Raw genomic sequence first — 23,174 nt, 5'->3', positions numbered from 1 at the left:
CTAGCCAACAGTTATGTGTTCCCGTCCAGGAGTCAAGTCAGTCATGTCCTTATTTGGGCAAAAACTCGTAATCTTAATATCTTCTGAACAGTTGCGTTAGCAAAAGTTCAGCCCTGTACAGTGTGTATAGCCAAGCTCTTTTTTGAACCAGGCTGCAAACATGTTTATTTCTGCTGCAAAGATCGTCTTTTTTTAATTGGTGTCTATGTGGTTTCCCGTGTTTCTGCAGCCAGCCTCAAGCGGATCTCGATGAATTGCAGTTTATAACGCTTCCGCATGGGCTTCATATTTTGATACCGGAGGTTGCCACTTGGAGAGAACATGCAACATATGATTTCAAAAAGCAGTTTTCAATTTAAATAAATTATTATTAGAATAACTTTTTATGTTATTCTAAACTTTATTTTAGTCTTACATGCTTTGTTATTTAATGTAAAATGATCTTTCTATATATTTTGGATATAAATTAACATTTTAGCCTTCATAAATAAACTCAGGCCACCAAATCTAGAATATCAGCGACCCATAGAGTGGGTACATTAATGTTATTTATTTGGGATTAAGTTGCCTTCAGGGCTGAACTAAATGTGGGATATTTAGTTTTGCTACATTTCGGGTCAGGTTTAGAAAGGTTATGCTGAGATTGACAGCACACATCAAAACAACCCATTGGAAACAGGCTCACAGGAGAGGGAGAGATAATAATAATGAGTAAGTGTTGAATAATGAGTCACCCCGTGGACGGAGGCGTGGAGCCAACTGTAGCATGCAGGCAGCAGCACTCTGCTCCCCTCTGCCAGCACTGGCTCCTCCGTGGAGAGGAGGAGGAGGAGGAGGAGGAGGAGGAGGAGGATTCTGATATCTGAGGCTCGTGAACGCCTTCAGTGTGTCGCCTGTTTCTGTGGAGGTGTAGTAGTCATGACAGCCTCTCACGCATTTCCCACAATAACGTCCTCATTTCACGCGCGTCGTGCTTCCTCTTCTGTTTACGGAGCCGAATGTCCCGCAGTGACCATCGATCATTACCCGGACTGCAGCAAGCCTGTGCTCGGTGAACCCAGACAGCTCGGGCATGCCATCGGTGTCAGATAGAAACATCATTCAGGCCACATTTCGCTTCTTACTTGAAGAGTGAAAGTTGGGGCGATGGAGACTCCGGGGAGTGAGGCTACGGTCACTATGATGGGGAGAACTGAGGAGGGAGACGGCTTCTATGATCTGGAGCACCTGCCGCCGCTGCTGGAGGATGAGGTAAGACATGAAACTATCACACCTAAGGGTTAGTAAATATGTGTCAGACGAAAAAAGCCAATATCTCTAGTGCATTACATGTCCTCACACATTGAGTCCAGCTCAGTTAGAGTCCATAATTTCGCGAATAGAGCTTTTGGGTAGGCAATTCCGTGATACTTCCTAAAACTGCTTCCTTTGTGGACTTGGATTATAACATTAATGGACTTGCACTAGTCACACACTTAAGTGGCTTACCCAATTATTTGATCAACAGTGACATAATTGATGACGTTATTGATGATTACTTGCTCTATTAAGTACATTTTCAGCATCTAAATTGTATATTTTTCAGTGTTAAATGACTTTTATCTGAATATCTTTTAGTTTTTACTGGTGATTGGAAAAAAATGTCAATGTTGGAGGTCACCTAAGAAAAAATCTATGTACGTTAAAAATTGCCACAGTATTTTGGTCCTCACCAAGCTGCTTTCCTCCTCATATACAGTTATTTTTTTATGTTGACCCTGAGGTATCCACAGAGTTGTCATGACAATCAACTTCTTGCTTGATCCAGTATCAGCAATTTTCTCCAAACTCTCCAAAGATGTTTGGGGACCCATAATCATGGCTAATTAAACCTAGTTATGACCCTACACAGATATTGAAATAAACCATCACTGAGGTTTAAAGGTTGATAACTCTTTGGTGGGGCTGCATTAACAAAGAGACGTATGTGATGTGACTGAGGCATTTCATAAAAAAGGATGCTTGCTTGATCCAGTATCAGCAATTTTGTGTTATGTGTTTTGTTTTTGAAGTCAAGCTCATTTTTCCTTGAATTCAGTACATTTGGTCTTTGTGTAGATGTTTTATGTGACTGACCTCATAATAAAGAGTTGAAACATATTCCATGGTGGACCTCCATGAGTTGGAAGCAACTTCAGGATCCCTCCTACATCATTTTTTGGCTGGTACACAGAATATATTGTTATATTCATTTAAGAATATTGTGGCTCTCTAAGCTGATTTCCCTTCCAATTTGACTCCCTGCATATCCTCCAGTTGATCAGATATCATGATGTATCATTATGTGATTCTCTTGGTAATTATCTAATGTTTCTGGCTCTGTTTAATTATTTTTCGAAGAATTATAGTCATGATCTGCATCTAAAAAGTGAAGCCAATGCAAAGAGCCTAAAACCTGCACTTGTTCCAAAGGCCAAGAAGTGGGCGAATCCAATGTTTGCAAGATAAGTCTGTATGCCAGGTAGTATGACTGTACTTCTCATATCCCGTAGACCACACAAGCTAAGTCAGTTGTTAATGTATCTGCAAACTCCTTGGCCCCCATGTCTGTCCAAAATACATCGATAGCAACTTTCTGACTTTAAGAAACTTCCCCTGACCACTGACTCATTCTTCCTCCGTGTCTGCTAGCCTCTGTGTGCAGGGACGACAACAACAGCCTCATCACAAACTTGAAGCTCAAACTTATGTAGGACAGCACATTTAACTTGAGGGGGGCCGGAGAGAGACTCACAGCTTCCCTCTGCACTGTTCTCAGGGGAAACTCTCTATTTATGGGGACGCTGCTGCTGCTGCTGCTACTACTTCTGCTGCTGTTTGAAGTGGCACTTTCCTGCCCTGTAATTGTGCTCTACTCCTCTACTTCTCATAAATGGGCTTTGTTCACAATCTTCAGCAACTCTCCTGCAGATAGACATTTGTCCTGCTGTCACTCAGAGATGATGCAGTGACTGAAAAGTTACTGACTTTCAAACAGATTTCATTTAAACTTACGTACGAGTGAAAATATGCTCCCATTGAGACTGAGTGGCACCCTGCTGGGGTATAATTAGTATGAGGAAAAAAGTTGATGCTAATGGAAGTCATGGACAGTCACTGCTTTGTTAAATCCCTCTCTCCCTTCTACCATCCTTCTGTCTGAGTGAAGGACAGCTTTTGTGTTCACTTGCAAAGCGAACAGAAGATCCTGTAACAATCTGACCACAGCTTTCTGCCGCATGGAAAGTGTGAGATCACCGCCAGGAGAAATGGGCCATTCGGTTATAGCAGATCACAGATGATGTGTGTTCATGTGGGTGTAAAAGAGTTACTCTCTGGCACGAAAAGTCTGCGTGTGTGCGGGATGCCATGTTCTTTGTGTGCCAAACGCCCTTGCTGCTGTAGGAAAAAAAGAGGATTTTCTGCAGCTAGAGTTAAAAATTAGGACACTGTTCAAGGTGTTATGCAATCACATGCATTTCAAATTAATGTCACAGTTTCTTAACAGGAACAGCACACTTTTACATAACTGAAAACTTGTTGTTAATGCTGCAAGCTGTCGTCTGTCAGTGAAGAGATTTTTTTCCACCAGGTTCAGATCACTAGCAGTGCTGTTTGCTGTTGAATTTTCAATGAGGTTTTTAACATGAAGTATTTAAATTAGATTTAAACATCAAATACCTAATTACAACCAGTTTTCAACTGACTAACATACTGACAGTGTTTCATAAAACACACTGGGTTGTGAGTGTTAGGGATGGAAGATGATTTTTGGATATTCGAGTATTTTTTCACTTGGTAAAAATCGAAGAGTTACTGCAAATATTTTCTCATTTGAAAAGACAATTTGTAATCGATTTTACTGGTGCCTGGTTGTAATACAGTATTCCTGCCAGACGGTGGCTATTGAGCATCTTAAAGCTGTTTTCTAACCGCATTAAGTAACAGAAGAAGAATGAAGAAAACATTAGCGACAGTCGCAGCGATTTTCTCCGTTTCTGAGTCTCAAACTGCTACACGTGCATTTCCAGAGACTGAGCATGGCTGCAAAATGTAAACACACACTCCATGCTGCATCACAGAAACACAGACATAAAGATCGAGACATACGCTGTCAGTACCCGCTACTAGCTGCACCTTGTCCTACTGCTGGTTAACGCGACTGCCACACAAAAGGGCCGTTAACGGGACAGGTGTCTGTGTGTGTGTGTACAATTAGATCTTATTACTCCTGCTAGCTGGCATCAGATTTACTAGTCAGTTAAATCAAATCTTTGTATTGTGTCATTTGTTGTGTCTAAAATGTAACACAGCCACCCACGACTGGCCGGGGCTGTAGCTCCAGTTTACGTCAATTGCCACAACAGTATAATGCTCAACAACCCAGATGTAAACAAGCACAGATGTTAGATGGTATCTCATAGCATGGTGCTGTTTGGCAGTATTTTGATTTAGAATATGGAGATAAAATTATGTATAAGTTGTGTCTGGTTAAACAAATATATAACCACTCAACAAGAGCACAGGCATGTCAGTTCTAACCTGCAGGTAGGACCAAAGGCTGGTGGTACTCGATCTGCTAACTTTAGCCACACACAACAAACCAACATTGTTTCCCCGCAGACTCTGTAATCCCATGTTTAGCTTAGTTAAATAAATTGTATCCACTCTTTATTGTCCTCTTACATTTAGACTAGTCTGTTAGTCTGAATTCAAGTTTCTGTTTAAACAATCGTGAAATGTGTTGCTTCAGAACATCCCTGTTGTATACTTTAGGGGTGAAAGGAGGACAGAATTCTTGTTGTGACAGTATTTCTTCTGTTAATGTTCCAGCAGTAGTTGAGACCCGGTCTACACAAATATGTAATCTTAGCGCATTTGACTTTTCATGCTAAACCTTAAATATGATGATTTCTGGGCTGTGTGATATAAACAAGAAGCTTTAGAGACATCGGAAAGAGAGCAGTTCGACACATTCCTCACAGAAGAAGAAGAAATAATGCACTGGTACTTAGACCCCTAGATGTGGACATAGTTGATTGATACTTGATGGACTGACATACAGTATGTGCCAAAGCTTGATAGCTGATGGTGATGAATGACGGACTACATACAGGCAGTCGCAAGATTAAACTCTAATATCCTGAAAATTGCCGTTAATATGTGTGTGAATGCGTGATGAGTATTCTGATGAAGGCATATTGGTTTAGTCATTGGTGGTTTTTCAACTAAAAAATAATGCTCACCGGGTGTATTCACAACTCCTGCCTGAAAGCTAGAAGCTGAATTAATTTATAAGAATATTTTCTATCCATGTCAAATCTTACTTTAATCTTTACTACAACATTAAATGATATTATCTGTCTAAAACTGATCTGTGGCTAGGCTTGGACTAGTAATCTGGCATATCCCTCATATCCCCCATAGGTTGACCAGATGGACTGGTCAACCTATGGGGGGGTAAGGTCCGACCAGCAATCTGGTGAGGAAACTGTGAAAAAAAATGACCTTATGGTCATGATCTTCAAACAGCCCATCTGATTGCTACTTACACTGTAGGGTATAGTGATGTAATGAGTCTCGGCACAGATTGCCCCCTCCCCCCCGTGGTCCAAAACACACGTGATCTACTATCCTCATGTTGTAAAATACATTTACCTCTGATGAAGATCCATGCAGAGTCTCAGTGAAAGAAAGCAACAATTGAGTAGTGTGTGGAGATGAGCTGTACTAATGTGAAGACAGCACATTTTTTGTTCTGTTGCAAGACTTGTGCATGAGCTTCCACACTGTAGAGATAGTTTAGATGTCTCATTGTGTACGGCTGTGTTGTATGAAATAGTGGTTCAACGTTTCACCTCTCACTGTCACCATGTCTGCTTTTATCATGCATGTATCAACTGGTATTTATGTCTGACAACAATCATTAACTTAACTTTGGTAACATTATCCCACAGCCTGCTGTAGTCTAGAGCTCTACTTATTTATTACACAAGCTCTGGAAAACAGTGCTAAGATATAGCCTCTTAACACATGCTACCAGTTTGTTGTGGTCAGCATAATCATGCAAAAATACACATACAGGGTTTCTGTTTTGTTTGCATTGTTCATGTACGTAGTTCTTAAAACCACATGGTAACTAAATACAAGGGAATTCAGGTTTATCTACTTGTTTGAATTATTGAAGTTGTGGTGATGTTTACACAGTGAAGAACTTGAGGATGCTCTACATTATTGAGATGCATTGTGATTCATTGTGCTTTAAATTGCAGTCACAGTAATGGCACAGTGAGAACTGTAAGATATGGGATTTGTTGCACCCTCTGCAGATGTAGTGACAATGACCCCTTATCTTCTCTCCAACCTCTTTATCTGCCCAGGTCATGTCAGAGGTCAAGTGGGAAACATAAAAATGAAATCTAACCAAAAAGATTTGAATAAAAAATACAAATCAAATGGCCATAGTAAGAGTGAAAAGTAACAAGCTGCAGCCGTGATAGCTTTGACTCTAACATTAATAATGATAATACATTTTATTTTGAAGCGCCTTTCTCAGCACTCAAGTACACTTTGCAGAGAGATTAAAAACACAATAAAATAACACAATAAAAGTACAGACATTCTGTTTGCACCATAAGGTCAGGGATATGCGACAACAACAACAGGGTTGAAGCTTCGCCAAACGGTTAGTCAAGTAACTTGTCCTGCACCATACGTCATTGTCTTTCGGGGAAGCAAATCTGGCATTCATTTAGTTGAAAATCTTCAAAATGCGGCTTTCTTAGCTTTTTTTTTATTTAAAGTTGTCTACCAAAATTTTCATCCCAACAAAACAGTATTGCAACACAGACTTCGTTCTAGCCACATTGCAGTTTACTGGTTTCTCGCAGTTGTTTGTGTCTTATGAAGTTCAAGGTGGGTGGATTTGAGATGCTAGCCATAAATACTGTCTGCAAACTACTGTCTACTGACATAGGATTTTCCTCATCAGGATTTTGTTCTGACTCTTTTAAATTTGGGATTATGCTTGCTTGGAGGGCTGTAAAAAAGTAGTAAAAACAATCTCTTTATTTCACATTTGATATTCAGATAGCTGTGCTCAAGCTTGCAACAACACCCTGATACAATGCAGTACAACAGCAAGACATCATACAGTCTCATACTGTCTCCTGGCAAACAGAACCAGTGTTTCACCAATGGCAGAGCAGTACTGGTTTGAGAGAAAGATAAGAATGTAGTTCAGATTTATTTTGATCAAAAATATGGTTTTCCTGGGAGACCCAATCACATATTTATCTGTCCAATAGCTGTCAGCTTTATGAGTTTTAGACCCCTGAATTCAACCTGTCGGCTATGTTATAAATCATTCAGTGACTGCTCTATGAGGTTGTTATTGTGGGATTTTCTTCACTAATGTGGCATAAAGTGTTGTGTCAGATATTTAAAGGTATGTGCAGTTTTTTTTAGCTCTAGAGCTCCATCAGCATTTTTTTATTAATTAATCTGTTATTTTCCTTGAAGAAGCAGAATGTGGGTCTCTGACAGAAGGTCTAACACCACATGACCATATGTCAGGTCCCTCTGTGTAGGTGAACAATTTGCTGAAATCTATGCGAAAGGATGTGATTAATTGCGTTGACCTTTTTAAACTTTGTTTTTGTTTTTATCTATTTTCTGATGCTCATCGGGTGCTGAGTCATGGTGACGGCAGGCTTTGCAAGCCATGGCTTTCCTCGTCCCAGCTATGTTTTCCAGTTCACCAGGGTGAAACCACAGTGAGATAACGAGTACTGCCACTTTATTGTGCAATCATTTGGGAGCTGTGTAGGGGACAGGGTCTCATGAAGCAACTGATCTCAGGGTTAAGACTACAAGCAATTTATGTACTCTAGAAGAAACGGCCAAGAAGTAGCTCCAGCACCTTGCCCTGAACAGGAAAACCAGGGTCCCCCACTGAAGGCCATGGTGTGATAGACAGGGCACAGCCATAAACCCTCCTCCGAGGCCTGCCATCCAGATTGAAATGAAGCCCACCAATTGCAATCCCCACAGCAGGCAAAGACAGGATGGTCTGCAGAGTTGTATTTAAAAGTTTCTTTTAATATTTATTTGATGATGAAGTTTGAGGCAGATGGCAGTCTAACATGAGTCTGGTTCTGCTCAAGGTTTCTGCTTTTCCAAAGGAAGTTTGTCCTTGATGCTGTACCTAGCTAAATACTGCGAGGTGCAATGCTCATGGTAGATTAAGATAAGATCAGACTGAGTCCTGTCAGTAAGAGGGGACTGGATTTTATCCTGTTTTAAGAAGAAGAAGAACATACTTTATTAATCCCTATTGGGAAATTCAATTTTTTTCACCCATGTTATTTTTCGGTCATGCTACACGCACAGTTTTTTTTTCTTGATGTTGGGTCTTTGTTAATAATTTAATATCTCTAGAATTGTTCCCTCATACAAGGACCTTTACATTGCAGGAGTTGAAGTTGGGCTTGAAAGCCCAATTTTCTTGACTCAATGTTATCAAAAACTCAGTTTCCAGGATTTTGGCTCAAGCTATGAAATAAAATCACATGTCACCAACTCAGGCTCAAGTGTCTCTCTATTCAGGGTCTCATTTACTCCTTGCCGTTACTAAAAACAGCTGACATGTTTGAATATGACGTGGTGTGTATTTCAAGTAGGCTACATACAAAAAATAAGCAACCTCAGAAGAATATCATATTGAACATAACTAGACATCTTCAAAAAGACATGTAACCACAGAAGATGGGGAGTTTGAGTGAACTGAGTATGCTAAAAAGTTATTAATGTGTACTACTTACTATTTATATGACATGTAAGCATAAAGTGCCTGTTTTCATGGAAGTGAGGGGAGTTTGTCCCAAAGCTTGCAGCTGCATCTTATCCCTCCACCTCAAGGAAGGGTGCTCCATTCAACGTTAGCTGAGTTGAATAGGGGAGTGACAAGTTTGAGAAAGCTTCATCCTCTTTGTAAGTGAATTATTAAGGCAGATATATATTGTTTGTAAAAGCTCCACAGGTCACCAGCACTAAATGTCCCCCATGTGTTATGTAGAGCCTAACAGTATCTTCCCTAGGATTCCACCTGTTTGAGTTTAGTTTCCCCAGGGTTAAGGTAATCTCTTGCTGTGCTGCAAAGAGTGATGAGGTCATAAACTTGAATTTGCACGCTCTTATTTTGATAGCGCATGGAATGTTTTCAGATCTGTAACGGTGGATTTAGATACTTGTGAAACAGAAATGCAACTTCTGCTCTCGTTCCCTGACATGAAAACAACTCTTATTCTCTACTTTGAGTCTCCACTACATACAGCACCTTTGTCTGTATATAAGTTAATCTGTATGTGCCTGGACTTATTTGGATGTGTGCGCATTTCTCTGTGTGTCTACAGGAAAATGTGTCCCTGGCTGACATCCTCTCTCTGCGGGACAGCTGTCTGTCTGAGGACGAGGTGTGGGCGGTGTGTGCAGAGTGTGTTGTGGCGCTGCAGAGCATCAGACCGTCCCACCTCTTCCACACCCTCTGTATCACACCCGACACTCTGGCTTTCAACGCCCATGGGAATGTTTGTTTCATGGAACAGCTCAGCGGTGAGTCCACAGCATGGACACACTCATATTTATGCAATATTGAAACCACATTTTAGGACATCTACACTCCTTCGATTGCATGTTTTTACATATTTGGCTTATTTAATTCACATCATGACCAAAAATTCAGAGACCAGATGACATTAATGATAAGATCAGAACTGGAATGTAGACTTTTAATGTGGTTTTCCCTTCACCTCAGCTTAAGCTCACAGTGAAGGCATCTTTTTCTCTTCACTGATTTCTTCCTCCAGTCTTTATCAGGTTAATTTGCAAATTCCTGCTTGAAAGGATTCTTTCAGCGTCTCACTGGATCTCTCAGACTACGTTGAGGTTTGATTTGCAAAGACAGCATTTTTCTCCTTCACAGACCTTCTCGTTGTCGTCCCTTTCTCTCTATTTTCTCCATCAATCACTTTATATACCATATATCTTTCTCTATCTTGTCACTTTAACTTTCACTTAAATGCACACACAGAGGCATGCACTTTTTCCATGCCCTGTTGCCAAACATCAGAAATTGATCTGCATTGATTAGATCAACAGAGTGAGAGTTGCCACAGGGAGTATTGTTGTTTGAACACAACCAGCGTGTCATCCTTTTAAATTGTTTCATCCATTTATCTCCACACAAATCCTCAGTCAGTAATAGAGACACTTTAAAGAGTTGTTTTTATGACTCTGTGAGCTCAAATCCGTCACAGCCTCATTTGTCTTCATGCTTTAATGGATTGTGTTCACTCCTCCATCACTGATTCATCCTGTGGAGGAAGGAACGGCCCACATCACCCCTCTTCTTTTTTTTTTGCCATGTATTTCAAACATGTTAAATAAAAAATGAAGTAGATAAGAGAACCAAGCATAGAGCCATAGCAGCATACTCTCTGTGAAGACTATTTGAAATCAGTCTGTGTTTGAAAAGGTTCTAAGATACAGTAAAAAATGTATCTAGTCCTACTAGAGTTGAGCGAGTTACTGAAAATGTTTAAATAGCAACATATTGTTGATGTTGTTCCTTAGCAAGATCTTGTTTAACAGCCGGGTGCTGGGGGTGAGGTCGGAGTGAGTGAGGTGAGGGAGAGCTGTCTGTCTTTAAGTAAATGTGTTTGTTTAGATTTACTGCTTTGTATGTACGTATTGTACTTAGTATTTTGTTGGGATCCCTTGAAAATGAGATGCTGCATCTCAAGGGGCTATCCTAAAATAAATGTATAAATGAATCAATATTTACCACTATGAAAAAATAACTGAGTCACTGACTGAGTCCTGCATTATAAAGTTATTACTTCCTTGAGGAAGTAACTGAAGTGTACAGGTGGGCAATATGGAAATCATTTCATATATTTTTTTTCTTTATGGCAGAGCCAAAACCACAATTTTATCACAATCCTTTATTATACTTTCAAGACTATTATGCAAGTTACTGTGCAGTACAACCAGACACATTTTCTAATGAAAAAATAATAGTCCTACAAAAAAAGAATTATGGATCATTCAGGCTAAACTACTATTTGGACATACATACATACAGTAACATACATAACCATACAGTATAGCACCCATGCAGGTTTAATCTGCTTTAGTAGTCTAACCACCTCTCTCACTGTTTTATTCTGCATGATTCATGGCTGATGAGAGAGTACTGTATTTTAAGCACAAAACTAAATATCTAAACATTTTAAATAATTTATAATCAAATTTGTTTCAAACGTCAAACAAGTAAGAGTTAGTAAGCTTTTCAAAGTATGATTATTTTTTGTGTAAGTCTTACAAGGTGGGATATTCATGCCCCTGTTAAGCCTCTCCTGTAATGTGTAATGCATGGAGGCGGATGGTGGTGGGGCAAAGCTGTTGCACCTCTGATCCTAGGAGGAAGCAGTGGGCGATGTGTAGCGTCGGAGCATGCAGGGCAAGGGCAAAACAGTGCTGTGTATATGCATATCTTGAATGTGTGTGTGTTCTCTGCTGTGTGTCTATAAGCCGTGCCTCTTACGCTCCTGCAACGCCATAATGCAATTTGAAATAATATGCTAAGACACCAACATGTAGTTAGTTCCACGGTTATGGCGGAACTTTGTTCCAGGGCTGTTGCGTTGTTCCAATCTGTTCGAGGCTTCTGTCTTTGCATTTACCATCTTTGCAGTGCACCATATGTGTGTAATCTGACACTGAGAGACACAGAGTCAACTGTTCATATCTATGAGTCCATATCTCGCAACATTTTAATCCTTCATGGTCTAATATGGTCCTATAGCACACCCCTATACTCAACCGTTACTTCTTTATGCCTCCAGTACTCCTAAGAATCTACAAATTTAGCGTTGTCTCATCTCAATGGTATTTTGCCAACAATTCATCATTACAAATTGCTCACAGTTTGATTTACAGCTTTTGTGCAGTTGTGGTGAATTAAATTAAACAGCCATTCAAGTGCTCAGCCACACAAAAAGCCCCCCAGCCCCTTGTATTAGCCTTTATTATGGAGTGACCTTGAGGCCTGTGGAACGATTGTCTGAACTCACAATGACTCATCAATACAGTTCATTCCAGATAATTAATTAGTGCAGGAACAGCAGGAGGGCGGTTGAATGGTTGATGCCAGAACAGCGAAACGTCCCCTCATGGTTTTCAGCCGTTATGACTAAGGACAAAAAGACTAATTCTCCCACCAAGTCTAGCAACACAAGCTGCTCCATCTCTGATAAAACGGAGCTGACCGTGCTCTGTGGGACGTCTGATCAGCCTGTTTGGAAAGTGTGTTGAATCAGTCAAATATTGCTCAGCTCTTACTACCTGTTGTGCTAAAAGGCTGTGGGCACACATGACTCACAGAGCTCTCACCATCACCCTGAAGGCAACTGCGTCACTGACAACAGCTGCCGTCTCTTCTTCGCTGCATCTTCCTCAGAGTTACTCACCAAAAGGTCTAAATATCCTGTCCTCCTTTTTCTCTGTCCTTTTCTCCCTCCCTTTGTATCTGATCTGTCAGACGAGGAGGGGAGGCAAAGAAACTGAGACAAGAGACACAAATGCAAAATGAGGGAGGACAAAAAGAAAGGAAGGAAGGAGGAAAAAAAGTACAGTAAAGAAGCAAAGGGAGAGAAATGTTGAGAGGAAGAGAAGGAGACAGACAAATGAGTTAAGAAAATTAAAGAAAGAGACAACAGAGGAGATCGGATGAGTACGTTTAGTGAGAAGGTACATTCCAAAACAGAGATAAAAAGAAAGACAGAAAGAGGAGAGTAAAGACGTGACCTTCTTCTCCTTCTATTTCATCTTCTCTTCTCCGCCTTTCAAGGCCTTTACGTCATCCACAATGTTGTATTACCACTATACCCTCAGTTTATGACCATTCTTTCCATTCTTTTAAAGCTGTAAATTCAGTTCAAAGTAATCACAAATCATGGGAACACCTAATTCCTTCCAATTTATTTTTGAGTAATGAACATGAGGAAATGTATCAGATTGAAGATACACATTTTGCTTATAAAATATAGTGGAGTAGAAGTAGAAGTTGACAGAAACATACAAACTTACTGTAACATATGGAATATAAATCTTCCTGTGTGACTGTTTCCATTGTGTTCAGCAAAGACCACAACATTCAGCTCCTCTGCAGCTGTTTAGCTCTTCTTTGTCCCATCTGTTTTTCGACATATGTAGTTTGCAGTCTTGATAGCGACTTGTAGGATAGTTGAACTTAGCCAAATGTAACATTGATTGTTGTGAGGTATGAACACATTGCCCTCAACCAATGAGAGCCCAGAGTTGCACCACCTACCTTTGTTTGTTACTTGTAATCTTCAGTAGAGCGCTCTTTTCAATCAAAGCAGTGCTCTACAAAGTTTATTTACTGAACGGTAAAGCAGCATTGTCTTAACATGCATGGTTTTGAACTAACGAGGGACGAATGCTGTTAGAAAAGCTGAGCTGGTCTGCATGATGTAGCCCAGAATGCTTTGCGTAGTGACTTAGCTGTTTGGAATCATAGACTGTATAGAATATGGACGTAGTATCCGTGACGTCACCCATCTGTTTCTGAATGCTGTTTTGAAGCCAATCGGCAGCGGCAGCCATATTGCTGCTGTCGAGCCAGTGTGACGTAAAGAGGTGGGCTTTGAGCCTCCTAGCCAACAGCTGCAGTGTTACTGCAGGCAGCTGTGCCTCTCATTGGAAGACTAGTAATCTCAATATCTTCAAAATTGCCGCGTTAGAAAAAAATTCACCCCCCTCACAGTGAGAGGACATCGAGAAATGAGCTATTCAGACTACACTCATCTTTTGTACCAGGCTGTAAACATGTTTATTAATGCTGCAAAGATCGTCTTTTTCCCATTCATGTGTATGTGACTTCCGGTACTTCCGGAGCCAGCCTCAAGTGGATCCTCGATGAACTGCAGCTTTTAACACTTCCGCATTGACTCATATTTTTAGACCGGAGGTTACCGCTTGTTTGGAATACACAATACATGGGGGGACATTTTTCAATCTTTTTGGTGCATACCCTCTTCAAACCAAGCTGATGGTGCCACTTTTTAAAAGCTTTTCCTCCTCATTATGTCAAAATCATGCATACAAAGAAAACTGTAATACGATGTTCTTTGTATGCATGATTTTGACAGAAAATCCACCTTGTGAAGAGCTTGATTTGAAAGACTCCCCAAAAGACCTTCCCCATCTTCAGGGTAAAATATGGTGAGACAATAAATAACCTCTCTCTTCGTTTATAGTGGTACATATCGGTTGCACTGGTCTAAAGGACGCAGCCTTTGTTTTTAGATAGGCAAAACATGTATCTTACACACTGAATTTTAAACTCAGTAAAATACAGGTACTCCAAGAAAATACAAACTTAAGCACTTAACCAAATACTATTCCTTTGTCACATTACACCACTTAAAAAAAAAAGAAAAGTTAGAAAGGAAAAGAAAAAAGGATAAAAACTATAGAGAAGCTGAGATGATAAAAAATGGATGAAGAGAAAAAATAAATGGAAGACAAAGAGAAGAGGAAATAGAAGAAGAAGAAGAAGAAGAAGATGGGAAAACGGACTGATGAGGAGAAAAGAGGAGAAATGGAAATGAGGTTCTCTTCACCTGGCAGGGACATCGGAGTCCAGTAGACAAACCTAGATCTGTCATGACCCACTTTCCTCCCTTTCTTTTCTCCTCTTCCTCCTCCAACTTTAGCTCCAACCTCTCTCTCTTGCTTTCCCTCTCTCCCCCTCTCTCCATCTGTCTCTCTACCTTCTGAATCCACAGTCCAGTATGTTCATGGTGTTTCCATGTTTCTGATCAGTGGCCTATTACACGATGAGAAGGATGAGTGTGCAGGTTTGTCAGGGATTTCTCTGACACATGAGTTACGCAGATGGAGGGAAGCAGTGAAAGCTGCCACACCGGATTGCTGTGCTTCATTATATTGGATACATATTCCTCTGATTTACATCTTTTTATTCTGGATATTATTACTGTTATGGTACAGAGCAGACATGATTATACATCCTAGAGTTCACTTCAAACAACAACCGCAACATCTGTCTCCATTTGACGACTGTGTGTGTTTGAGTCAGGCTCAATCGAAGTTATCGTTGTGTTTCTCTCCTGCAGATGATCCAGAAGGCTCCTTTGTGCCGCCTGAGTTCGACAGCACAGGCAGCACGTTTGAGGTGAGAGAATCTTCTTATAGATTTGAATCTGGTCACGGTCACACACAGTTGGTGCCCCCCGGGAGTTTCCTGGTGCTCCGTACTATCATGGGCACCTTGCTGTATTTATTGAAAGAGAGAGTAGGGTGCTGCTCCTTCTCTATGCTCTCCTAAAAGCCATAAATCATTCAGCTGCAATCTCACCTGGGTCACCTCCATCTGGCCGTGTTGAACAAAGAGGAGATGCTGCTTTTACAGTGAGGTTGGCCTACAAGTTTTATGAGTGGGATTTTATTATGCAGAGACCTCACTGAAACTGAGGCTGTTTTCAAAACCACCTACTGTACAGGCAGTATGTACTGATTTAGCCAAATTTCAGTATGTAGTATGTAGTATGTGGAAAAAGAGCAAAATCTGCAGTATGTCAAAACTACCCGGATGTCTACTGATTCGGGAAAATTTCACAGTATGCAGCGGACCAGTCTCCCTCGTGTATTGTTTCCCACAATGCACAGCGCTCATTCCGATTTTCCAAAGTGATGCTAAAGAAGCAGTTTATCTATCAGTTTGGCCGTTGTTTACTTCCGCTTTCTGAAACCTGAAATCCAGCGACGTCTGGCCCAGCATAACATATCGAACAGAACAGTCAAACTATACTAAATTAAAATGCAGTACATTCGTAGGTAGTATGTAGAAGGCCGTTTCGAAAACAGCCTGAGTCTTATTTTATTTTATTAAGTTACATTTTTTGGCATTTTTGCCTTTATGTGATAGGATAGCTGAAGAGAGACAGGAAACGTGGGGAGTAGAGAGCGGGGGAAGACAAGCAGCAAATGGTTGCGGCCGGGAATCAAACAGGCAACCTCTACAACATGGATTGTAGCCTCTGTATGTGGGGCGCTTAGACTGCTAGGCCACCATGGGCTTCATAGTCCACCATGAAGCCCATGCGAAAGTGTTATAAACTGCAGTTCATTGAGAATCTGCTTGAGGCTGGCTGCAGAAACACCGGAAACCACATACACACCAATTCAAAAAAGACAATCTTTACAGCAGAAATAAACATGTAACAGCATGGTTTAATCAGCTGGCAATAAATAGACACATGAGAATAGAAAATAGCTTTTTTCATTTTTTTTCATTTTTTTTATGAAATAAGAAGAATGAAAGGCAACAGGGGGGTGTTAGACCTTTACTTCACTAGGCTAGGTAAAAAGTTATCAAGATTCCAACTTTATACTTTGTGATAGATTTTCATACTTCTGTTTATTTTCCATTTTTGGACTGTCCTTGTACTTTTAACTTATCAGTTTACAATCTTTTGCCTAATTGCTTCGTCTTGAGCTAAAACGTTGCTAATAAATGGGATTTTTGCAAGTTGGACAGTGTGTGGGATTTTTGTATTGACTTTTATCTCACTCCTCTCCTACGCACCTGACCCACAAAGTAGATGTGTGAAGCTCTTTCTTCACTTTTGGGTCAACATTCATAAAATGATCTGGTGCTGACTATAGCGAGGGTGATGATGTTTAATTGCTTAGTTGACTTAACGCACTCATCCTGGTATCCAATGCGTTAAAACAAATGAACCCACAGTGACCATTATCTGTAAAGCAGTTCCAGACACTATTGCTCAGAATACAGCTTTGACACAAAAAACATCAGCAGATCAATAACAGTTGTGCCAGTTGATCGCATCAATGAGACTGGTGATGTCACTGACCCATCAGCACATTGATATCAGAGCTAACCAGAGTCATGCTTTAATGATCACCCTTTAGCTGCATATCATGAGACACTGGTGAGAATGTGGTTGTAATTTCAGAGTGAGGCACTAAAACATGATCTTGTCCAGCAGAGCTTTGCAGAATACTCCTGCAGCTCCATGTTTAATGGAGTACTTCTCATTATGGGTTTGATTCCTGAGTGAATCTCCAGTACCTATTTGGATGTCGTTCTAAATATCAGTATCTGCTGTGTTACAAGGGCAGTCTGAAGTACAGCTCTGATACAAAGAATGCATCTGAGGCTGCATTCAAAGGCTTTTGGCTTATTCTGCAGAAATACAAAATAAAAATGTGCGGCTCACACTGCTCCCAACACAACATGAATAAATTTGCAGAAGTCTTATGTAACTGAATTCGAAAATAAACCATGCATTTTGATTTTGCTGCGTCAAAATGCACAAAATTTTGAACCAGAGGACAACCTCGTCCCTTCACTCCTCTGGTGTTCTCACAGCTGTGTTTTTCTCCTGAGAGATATTACACACAACCAAAGCAACAGCAACAGCAAAACAGGGTTTAAGGCCTTCAGCTGTGTGTTTAACTCTTCTATTTTGGTGACCCACACTGGGATCCGCCTTGCACATGTGTACACCACATAACTATGGGTACTGTCCACTTCAATTGTTGGGAGCGATGGTTAGATCTGAGATGTGTGCTCAGAAGCACCTGATATATCTCCACAGCTGCTTCAGAGCTGACCATAATATCTACTGTTAGTGCAGCAAAGAAAAACAAAAGCTCAGTCATAAATACGCACAATAAGTGAAAAGTACTACCCCACATGATGTAAAGATCCTCTACTTTCTTAGCTTTTGCTATCGTCATTGACTAACTTGGATCTGTGCACTTACTGTAAACTCACAGCTGCAGCCAGTTCCTCATAATGATGATGATGATGATGATTATGGTGACTTCTCCTCCTTCTTCCCACTGGCAGGGTCATGTTTACTCTTTGGGCTCCACTCTTTCTGCTGCACTGAGCTTTGTCATCGAGCCAGAGCTGGAGGCCGAGCTGGGAGAGGAAATCCAGAAGCTGCTGGAGCAGATGCAGGAGGAGACACCTGAGGACCGGCCGCTCTTGCAGGTAGAATATCACTATTTACTGCTGGCCTGGTTTAGAGAGCGACATGAGTATAACACCTTGAGGCAGGTGTGGAATAATTAGAGGTCTCACTTCAGCAATTATGTCGTCAGTATGTCATCACAAATGTTTATTTAGGTATTTAATCAGGCTTGTTTCAATGCAAGTGCTGATTAGGACAATTAAGCTGAGAGTCTGGCATAAAATGTTAATGATAATGTGATGGAGGTTTATTTTCCAGAGTTGTTTTTAAAGTTAGCATGCTTGTAAAAAAACAGAAACAAAAACAATGTCGAACATAAAGCCATACAGAAATTAATTAAAGTGATTCAAGAGTTGTAATAACTTGAGGAGATGGGTTGTTATCAGCCGGCAGCGTATGTGTGGTCAGCCTTGATAATGTCCTTTCACAATAAGATGATACAATATATCCCAGGGCAGCACTGAGCCATGAAAAGGAGAACATTGCGAGTCCTGTAGGACATGTTAATTTGTTTGGTGTAGTATTAATTAAAGTCTATTTTTCTCCCATGTAATGAACTGAGTGGTCCTGCATGATAAGTCAGTGCTCTTTAGCACCACTAAGTGGTAATTCTGGGTCAGTGCAGTGAGTCCTTTCTCTGTCAAATATAAAGTAGACTTCAAAAGGGAAAAAAAGAAACTGTCACATTAAAATCATGTCAATAAAAAATGTTAATGTCATAACAAATTAGAAATATAACACACCTTTGTTTACATCATTCACAACACAAGTTATTTTTCAACACAGCAACATTTCGGTATCATTTTCAAAATCTTCCTCCTCACCCACAAAGCCCTCCATAACCAGGCCCCATCTTACCTCACCGACCTGCTCCACCACCACACCCCCTCCCGTAACCTCCGATCCTCCAACGCCCGCCTCCTCTCCCTACCACCTGACACCAAGCACCGAACCTGGGGGGACAGAGCCTTCTCTGTCACCTACCCCACCCTCTGGAACGCCTTACCACTTAACATTAGAACCTGCCCACCTTCAAAACACTCACCAAAACCCGCCTATTTAGAATTGCTTTTAACAAATGATTGCTTTTAAATGTATTTTATTAATGTTTTATGATTCTGTTGTTTTATATGATGTTTTATCCTTTGTGCAGCGTCTTTGAGTTTTTAGAAAAGCGCTTTATGAATAAAATGTATTATTATTATTATTATTATTATTATTTTATTATTATTATTATTATTATTATTATTATTATTATTATTATTATTATTATTATTATTAACACATTTCAGAACTCATCTTCATATGCATTTGGGATCCAAAGATTAAGAACATATTAAACTACAAGGGTCTTTTGCTGTGGGATTATTGCATCAACCAAAGGGTTAGGATTTATATTGTTAGGTAAGAGATAATATAAGTGTGCAAAAGAGATAATATAAGTGGCAATCAGGAGTGCCACTGTCTACTGCTCCAGTGGCAGTGTGCTGAAGTCTTACACTGATTGAAGGCAATATAGACAATTTAAATACAGTTCAGTGAGAGCAAACATGAGCTGGAGATTCAATAAGAATGGACTACAGTGGCCTCAGCTTTGCCACCGTGTCTGCAGTTTTAAATGACATGGTCGATTTGTTGTTTAAGTCAGCCTGTAAATCAGTGAGGCTGTTTGGGGTGGATTCTTTTTCTTTCAGCTGGGTTATTTCCACATACCTTGTGTGGTCTTGGCTTTCCCTGTTTCTGTGGAACTCTTTCCATAGCTCCTTGCCTCAGGACCATAACATTTGCTATTAGTCCACCCTTTCATGAGGTTTATGATCGGTCCTTTTTCAGAGAGAAGGAAGCTCTGTTCTCTCCTATGAACTAAACAACCTAACTCTCTGTGCTTGATGTTTAAACTTTGCACTCTTTCCAATCATTCTACTACTTTGTTGTCACACCAGCCGGAAGGTTGCTTATGAGAGCAGATGCCAAATCTCAGTCCTGGTCTCTGTCTTGATGAGCAGAGCCCTCATCCTCAATCTTACTAAGTTCTTTGTATGGCTGGGAAAGAGTAGAGCCCCTGAATGCCTGAGGATAAGCTAATAGATGCCGCACCAGCATTAGCTCTGGTTATCCCCTCTCTGCTTCTGTTGATCCGATTCAGCTTTTTAGAAGTGAATCTAAAGTTATAAAGTAATGGACTTTGTTTTCTGTGGAAAAAGCAGAAAAAAAGAGTGTATGGTGTATGGTGTTACGTTAGGTCATGGTTGGCAGACCATCTGCAACAGCACCACACAGTAAAGGAAGCAATATTTCTGTGTTTTTATTTTTGAAATGAAATGTCTGACAAAGTTTAAGTGTAAAAACATGCTGTTGTTCAACTGATAACTGACTTTGGCGGGGTTGTCTGTTGATATCTTCATGTTTGCATCTGTCTCCACCCAGAATACTCCCCTCTTTTTAGAACAGACTTGTTCACGGTATTTTATTTTCATGTTTACCTCTCCTCCAGGACATCCTGTCTCTGGCTGAAGCCCGGCTGTCTCCTGCCTCATCCGCTGCTGTGTGCAGAAAGCTCTCCTCTGTTGGACGACGGGTGCTCTCCATCGAATCAGTATCAACCTTTCAAGGTCTTTTATCATTTAATTCACACATACTGTCACAGTCTGGTGTCTGCTGTGATTTCCACTGGTACTAATTGCTCTCTTTGTGTATCCACAGATGGACAGGAAGGCTCATGGGAGGCGCGATGGCAGCATCCCAAACCCAGATGTCTGCTTAAAAGACTGAGCTCAGATGATAATACCAAAGAGCTCTGTGTGGATACTTCTGCTAAAGCTAATGGAGTGTCCAGGAAGCAGGTCTGTACCGCAGTGTGGCTGCAAACATTTTAGCAACAAAAAGAACCCAAAAAATGTACTGTTAGATCTTATTCATTATAAAACAGTAATAAGACAAACTGAGGTTATAATTCCTTAAAAACACAGACTGTCACCCAGATGCTGTCCTGTCCTGTGTAACAGTAATGTGGGTCACCTTATCAGTTTGTGGCTAAGCTAGCAAAACCATGATCTAAAAAGATGATTGTGAGCTTCATTTTTGTCTCAACCCCAGGAGAAAACCTATTGGAGAACTCATCATGCCTAATTGTAATTCAAACAGGGATACGTTTGTATTAGTTATCATCAATTTAAGAAGCTTGACTTGAGAGATTTTTTTAGCTTTACTACTAAGATGACTACCACAAAAACTAGACAATTTGAACACTTAACTGAAAAATATGTTTATCCTCACTAGCATGACTACACCATCAACAGGATGTAATTTGACAATGATTTATTGATTTAATTGGAGTAGTGATTCTGAATTTGATGTTGAACTTCTGGTTTGGGAAAGTTTACAAGGGGATCCGCCGTAGCTCCCGGGCACCACGAAACCCCCTTAATAGCCCTATGTAGAGTAGGAAAGAAAGAAGTAGGAAGAAAATGAGTGGGAGGGCAGGGTGAAGAATCTGAGAACGAAAGAAGAGGAGATGGATAGGTTTGAACTTACAGGAGTGCTGAAAGAGGCGCTGTTGAGGTGTGGTCCTGATCCTGAAACTTTGCTATATAGCATCCCTGATAAGTGCTGAAATACAGTCCGACATGGAGGTGGAATAAGCTCTCTCCAACAACTGAAATCGTCTCAGATCAGTGGTCTGCTTTCTAGAATTAACACAGAATCTTGATTCCTCCAAAGGCTTATCTTGAAAAGGGAGGGTATACATTTTCAGTTAGCTGAACCCCGATGTCTTTGTACTCGTTGATGTTTGATGAAGTTGAATTTTCTGCATTACAAACAGCTCATACTCATAACTGTGTACTTTAATCCTCAGGTGTGTGGGGGCTGGGATTCCTCTCTCTGGGCCGAGGACATGGACGGCAGTGATGGAGACGGTTTGATCCTTGCAGACGAGTTGGACTACAGGTCCTACAACAGCTCCCCGGTGAGGAGGAGAGCCCAGCAGAGACTGGCCCGAGGCAGGGGGGCTCTTAACCGCTCCTGCTCGGTCCCAGACTCCAACAACCCCCCCTGTCTCTCCCCAGCTGCTCACGGAGATATCAGCGTACCTGTGTCTGACCTCAGTGAGATAGGAGCTGATGAACATTTGAGCGGCAGGTCTGTGTGGAGTAACAGACTTGAAAGACTTGAGCGGGGCAAGTCCTGCGAGTCCTACCCTCACAGCAGCACTGAGGATTATGGGAACTCGTTTGTGGACAGAAAAATGTCAGAAGAAAATGAGGACACTGCAGAGACATTATGCAGTGTGGAAACAAACATCCAAGAGGATCATGATTGTGAATCCAATAACTGCACCCAGGATTCAGTTTCACCCTTCACTTCATGTCAGGATCTGGAGCAGGAAGAGGACTTGTGTAAAGAGCAGAGCTCACTGAACCACAGCCTCTACATTCTCAACAACCATATGACCAAAAGCATGCTGTGCCTCAATGAAGAATCTCAGGACGAGGTTAGCTTCCATCTCTGACCCCATAGGCTGTTTCTCAACTTCACATCTGGTGCTCTCATTTTTTAATAGTGACAAATATATGGAGCTGAAGTTGTTTTCACATAACTGGTATAACCTGCTTTGATTAGATTAAGGCTCAGAGTTCAGCAAAATCAGGCATAACTAGGGTTATTGCTTTTGTGACAGAACGGTGGGCAGGTTGTAGCTATTGCTGCCAGGTGTTAAAGTGATGGCCTCAACTCTACCGCTTTCTCTGTTATTAGATTAGCCAGAGGATAGTTGGATTCAGCATTTCCTTCACAAGACATCTTCAGAAACCTATGGGTGAAGTCTCTATGGCTGCCTCCATGTTTTATTTGATATAGATCCACTGTAGAGTTTGTTTCTTTTATACATGACAGAAGCTGTGAAAGAAAAGAAAGAGACCTGCAGACGTTCTTGTGGGGAGGCTGTGGGATATTTCAGAAAAACTTTGAATTGCTAAATATTTCAAATGGTATCTCTTAACCCCACAACAAACATACCAGTTATGACTTAAGAAGAAGCCATGTAAG

At 40.8% G+C, this 23,174-nt stretch overlaps 1 protein-coding gene across 3 annotated transcripts in view; it reads left to right on the top strand.

Moving 5' to 3' along the window:
* The first annotated feature begins 619 nt into the window (after positions 1–619).
* The window catches only part of LOC117811880 (kinase non-catalytic C-lobe domain-containing protein 1), a 51,375-nt gene continuing 28,820 nt past the window's right edge, over positions 620–23,174 (top strand). For 2 of the 3 annotated variants that reach the window (XM_034682372.1, XM_034682373.1), the window contains exons 1-7: positions 884–1,251; positions 9,432–9,630; positions 15,240–15,298; positions 18,002–18,148; positions 20,623–20,740; positions 20,832–20,971; positions 21,985–22,620. In XM_034682372.1, the coding sequence (XP_034538263.1) occupies positions 1,147–1,251; positions 9,432–9,630; positions 15,240–15,298; positions 18,002–18,148; positions 20,623–20,740; positions 20,832–20,971; positions 21,985–22,620 (1,404 nt within the window). In that variant the 5' untranslated portion in view covers positions 884–1,146. Of the gene's footprint in view, positions 1,252–9,431; positions 9,631–15,239; positions 15,299–18,001; positions 18,149–20,622; positions 20,741–20,831; positions 20,972–21,984; positions 22,621–23,174 lie in introns of all 3 variants that reach the window. The other variant, XM_034682371.1, reaches the window with a different exon arrangement.

The sequence above is a fragment of the Notolabrus celidotus genome, chromosome 4 (assembly GCF_009762535.1).
Source record: "Notolabrus celidotus isolate fNotCel1 chromosome 4, fNotCel1.pri, whole genome shotgun sequence".
Lineage (NCBI taxonomy): Eukaryota > Metazoa > Chordata > Actinopteri > Labriformes > Labridae > Notolabrus > Notolabrus celidotus.
Note: the sequence above shows the minus strand (reverse complement) of the source record. Positions and strands in the feature narration are given on the sequence as shown.